The sequence below is a fragment of the Hypanus sabinus genome, chromosome 9, assembly GCF_030144855.1.
Source record: "Hypanus sabinus isolate sHypSab1 chromosome 9, sHypSab1.hap1, whole genome shotgun sequence".
Classification (NCBI taxonomy): Eukaryota; Metazoa; Chordata; class Chondrichthyes; order Myliobatiformes; family Dasyatidae; genus Hypanus; species Hypanus sabinus.
Window position 1 is genome coordinate 9,517,334 of NC_082714.1, and position 4,275 is coordinate 9,521,608.

Here is a 4,275-nt window from a genome sequence, read left to right on the forward strand (position 1 = left end):
TGACAGCCAGGAACTTGAAACAGCTCACTCTCCCCACTTCTGATCCCTCTGTGAAGACTGGCGTGCGTTCCCTTTCTGAGGTCTCTTCCGACAATTCAATGACCTGAAATCCGCCAGCACAACAGATCTGGCTGGGAACAAACTGGGGGGGGGGGGGGGGGGGTCCTCTCTTGTATATTCTCACCCAGCCATTAGTTTAATTCTTTACACAGATCAAAAGCCACACACAAACAGGAATACTTCCCCTCCGGGTGTTTCTCTTTCAACTTTTCCCATTTGTCAGAAATCACTGAAATTCTCTGTTCCGCCGGCTTTGAACGCAAGATTCTGCCTTAGTCACGGAAATACAATTTGTGTCTATTATCTTGCTTTGCAGATTGCATCAGACCCGCTTGTGTTACTCGCTGGTGCTGGACTGCAGAGTGGGGCAGAATGGATGTAAATACACATTTGCCAAACGATGGGTCTTTTGTATTTTTCCTTTTTACATATCAAAGCAAGACAAGAAAAACAACAAATAACGGCGCTGCTTCCTAATATCGGGCGCAGGGAGCTCGCGTCTTGAATTGGTACGGAGATGATCGCGTTATCGCGTTAGACCACCCACCGAGAGCCCAGCCACTGGTTAAACACGGCGAGTTCAAAGGTTCATGCGAGAATTAACCAATTTAATAAGTTATTGCCAGTCTTATAGGCAGATTAAATAGTAGATAGAGAAGGCCCTCCACGGACCTCGAGAGAACTCCGATTATAAGCGAGCATTTCCTCTTTCGCTGAAAAAAAAAGTTCCCCACTGCCCTGGAGTGACTGGGTGTGCATGTGTGGATCATTTGAGTCGAAGTTCGCTCTCACTGTATGAGAAATGTTTGACAATTCTCAGTATCCCTACAACTGCTTCAATTACGATGGTGATGACTATCCGCCCTGTGGCTCTGGCGAGGAGAAGAAGACGGTGTCGCGACCTGCCTACAGGTAACTCTTGGGCGCTTTGGGTGGTGGGGGTGGGGTGGGGGGTGATGAAGATGGGAGAGACTAACGCCCGCTTCCTGCTGTCTTTTAGTTACATCGCTTTGATTGCAATGGCTATTCAGCAGAGTCCCGGCAACAGGGTGACGCTCTCCGGAATCTATGACTTTATCACCACCAAATTTCCCTACTACAGGTCCAACCAAAGAGCATGGCAGAATTCAATCCGCCACAACTTGTCTCTTAACAGCTGCTTCGTTAAGGTGAGCTTTCGGGATGGGGCTGCGCCGGCCGTCAAGTTCCATATTGGAGAGACGGGGACGGGAGCTTGGAATTACTCACTCCCTGCACTCCCCAAATATTAGATTGGCTGGGTACCTTATCTTCCACGCAACCCAATTCGACCTGAGCAACACACAAAGTACTACTTACTGAAGCCCATCACCTCTACTGGGGCAAAGTCTGCCGACAGCAGCTTGTCAGAGTCCTCAGTCCTGGGCCAGATTTTCACCTCTGATCGATGATCCTCCCTCTCCCGGGGATGAGGTGGTTGGGGCTTCTGCTGGCGTTTTTTCAAGCTGCAGATGCTAGCCCCCATGCCCATCCCTCCCCCTTTCGCACCCGGACTTGGGACGGACAATGGAGGGTGCTGCTGTCGGCGGTATATGTCCCAGCAGAAGGGATGAGGCTTAAGTGAGTTTCTGGAATAACTTTTGTGTGCGTTGCTCCGGATTTCCAGCATCTGTAGAATTTCTTGTGCTTCCAATTCGATCTGACTTTTTTTCCAAATATGCAGAACTTTGTAATTTATACTTTATTGGTTCCAAAGCATTTTATATTGCCGAGGTTATCGATGTTTCTTGATGGGTTAACTTTAAACAACGCATTATCTTAGTGACTACGGATACTGGGATCTGGACCAACGCGCAGTCTGCTGGAGGAACTCAGCGGGTCGGACAGCATCTGTGAAGGGGAAGAGGAATTGTTGACCCTCGGTCGAAACTTTGCATCAGGACCGGATCGAGAAACCGGGGTTGATAGCACGGGGGCGGGGGGGGGGAGGTAACAGTGAGATAGAGTCTCACAACTGGCGACGGAGTTAACTTTTTCAAAGTCGACATACTTTGAAGAGACTTCGTAGTGGAGTAGTATAGTGGAGACTAGAGGGATACAGGACTCTGAATCCAGTCCTGATGTAGGATTCCGACCCGAAGTGCAGACAGATCACCCACCCCCACAAGACGCCGAGTCCAACAGACGCCGCGTTGTGTCATCACAGCCGGAGACCGCGTTACATTCGGGATTACAGAATGATCTGAAGACAGAATGGAAATAACCACTGAGTACATTTAAAGCGAAGGTTGATAGATTCACGGTTAATCAAGGTGTCAAAGGCTACGGGGAGAAGGTAGGATGATGGGTTGAGAAGGTTAATAGGTCAGCCATGATTGAATGGCGGGGAAGACTCCGAGGGCCGAATGATCTAATTCAGCTTTTTATGCCTTATGGACTGCAGGGAATGGCCTCTTCCGACCGGAATTCCCCAGGGCAACAGTTCTGGATGAAAAATAAAAGTGTGAGGGAGCTTGGAGACCAGCGTTCGCTCACTGCCGAGGGTGTTCCCTTTACACGGACTTTATTAGCAATAATGGGGTTGGTGATATGATGTATTCTGGGTCAGAGCTGAGTTGGTTTGAGTTCCTATAAGCCAGTAAAAAGTATCATCCGTTTTCCAAGGCGCCATCGCGAAAGGCACCGAAAGAGTAGATAGTCATCCCTAAACACAGGAGATTCTGCGAATATTGGAAATCTAGAGCAAAAAGCACAAAATGCTGGAGGAACTCAACACCAAGTAGGAAAGTGAACGAACAGTTGACGTTTTGGGCCGAGAACCGAGTCCTGATAAAGAAATAGTCCTTTTTTTTCCTCCCCGGTGTACAAGCGTCAAAGGTTTAAGGTGAACGGGGGAGATGTGCGGGTTCAGTAATTTATACAGACAGTGGTGGGTGTGTGGAACGTACACTACCGTGAGAGGTTGTGGCCGGAGTGAGGGTAGTGGCGTTAAAGTTACTATCAGACAGACACATGAAACTGTAGGGAACGGAGGCGCAATGTGCAGGAAGGAGAAAATTAGTTTGATTTGGAATCATGTTCGGCAGAGACATTGTGGACCGAAGGGCCTGTTCTTGCAATGTCCTGAGTTCTAAACATAACGAACTTTTCCCAATTCTTTACGGAACCCAGGTACCAAGACTGGAAGGGAACGAGAGGGGGAAAGGAAACTTTTGGACATTCGCGTCGGGGTGCGAATCGATGTTAGATCTGTTCGAAAACGGCAACTATCGAAGGAGGAGAAGGAGCGTGAAGAGATTCCAGAAATATCACTCCAACAAAAGCGCCCCGCCGCTGTCTCTCGACCACGGGGCAGCGGACAGCGGGTTGCTGGAAGATGGGGCGGACGGTTGTCGGACTGGGCTACTGAGCCCTGAAATATTCCTCCGGAACGAAAGCCCCAGCAGACAACCTCGGGACACCGGAACGGGACAGAAAGCAGGGTCCGAAATCAAATTCAGCATCGATTACATCCTGTCCTCCCCGGACCCTCTACCCGGCCTCCGAGATCAGAGCAGCTCACAAAGGAACGAGCTGCTCATATTGGACGAACAGTTGTGGACAGTGAGCCCGTTTCGCCGTAAGTAACGCCGTTCGCGCGTTAAATCTGTGCTTTTCAGGAACCGTTCGTCCCCACTTCAGCTCCGATTGTGCCGTGCACTGTGCCCGCGTGTCTGTTCCGCCAACCACACGAACGCTCCAGTCCCAGACAGACGCGAACCCCTTTGTTAAATCCTTGGGCTGAGTTTTTTTTTATAAAGCATCTCGGCACCGGACATCATTCCCCCCCCCCCCCCCATACTCAACACTCTCCAAGGATAACTTGGGGTGGGGGACAGAGTCGTGAACCGTTACTTCCGTGGACTTGGAGGGAGAGATGTCACAGTGTAGAATCTCGCCTTGTACTGAGAACCGTCTATGTATTAAGGAAATAAATAGATTTGACTGAAAATACCCAAGTGGAAGCCGTTTTCAAGTTCAAGTTAAAGTTTATTGTCCTTTAACCGTGCACATGAACACCACCAAACGAAATAACGTTCCTCCGGACCAAGGGGCACAGCACCGTGCATGTAACGCACACAGTACACTTAGATTAATATTACCACAAATTCATTAACAAATAATAAGGTGCATTTACGACATATTGAGGCCGCCCGTGGGTCGGGTTTGACCGCGGATGTTGCGTCCTAGCCGTCT

At 49.4% G+C, this 4,275-nt stretch overlaps 1 protein-coding gene across 1 annotated transcript; it reads left to right on the plus strand.

Annotated features, from left to right (window-relative positions):
• The first annotated feature begins 862 nt into the window (after window positions 1–862).
• foxl3 (forkhead box L3) lies at window positions 863–3,860 on the plus strand. The gene is made up of 3 exons (XM_059978626.1): window positions 863–972; window positions 1,061–1,229; window positions 3,211–3,860. Exons 1-3 carry the CDS (start codon window positions 863–865, stop codon window positions 3,664–3,666), a joined length of 735 nt encoding a protein of 244 aa, XP_059834609.1. The 3' UTR covers window positions 3,667–3,860.
• The last annotated feature ends 415 nt before the right edge of the window (window positions 3,861–4,275 follow it).

What these genes read in the sequence shown, in the direction of transcription:
- foxl3 (XM_059978626.1), top strand. Translation starts at nt 863, where the DNA reads ATGTTTGACAATTCTCAGTATCCCTACAACTGCTTCAATTACGATGGT. An exon ending in GTGTCGCGACCTGCCTACAG is followed by an intron (nt 973 to 1,060) that starts GTAACTCTTGGG and finishes GCTGTCTTTTAG; the next exon opens with TTACATCGCTTTGATTGCAA. An exon ending in TTAACAGCTGCTTCGTTAAG is followed by an intron (nt 1,230 to 3,210) that starts GTGAGCTTTCGG and finishes TACGGAACCCAG; the next exon opens with GTACCAAGACTGGAAGGGAA.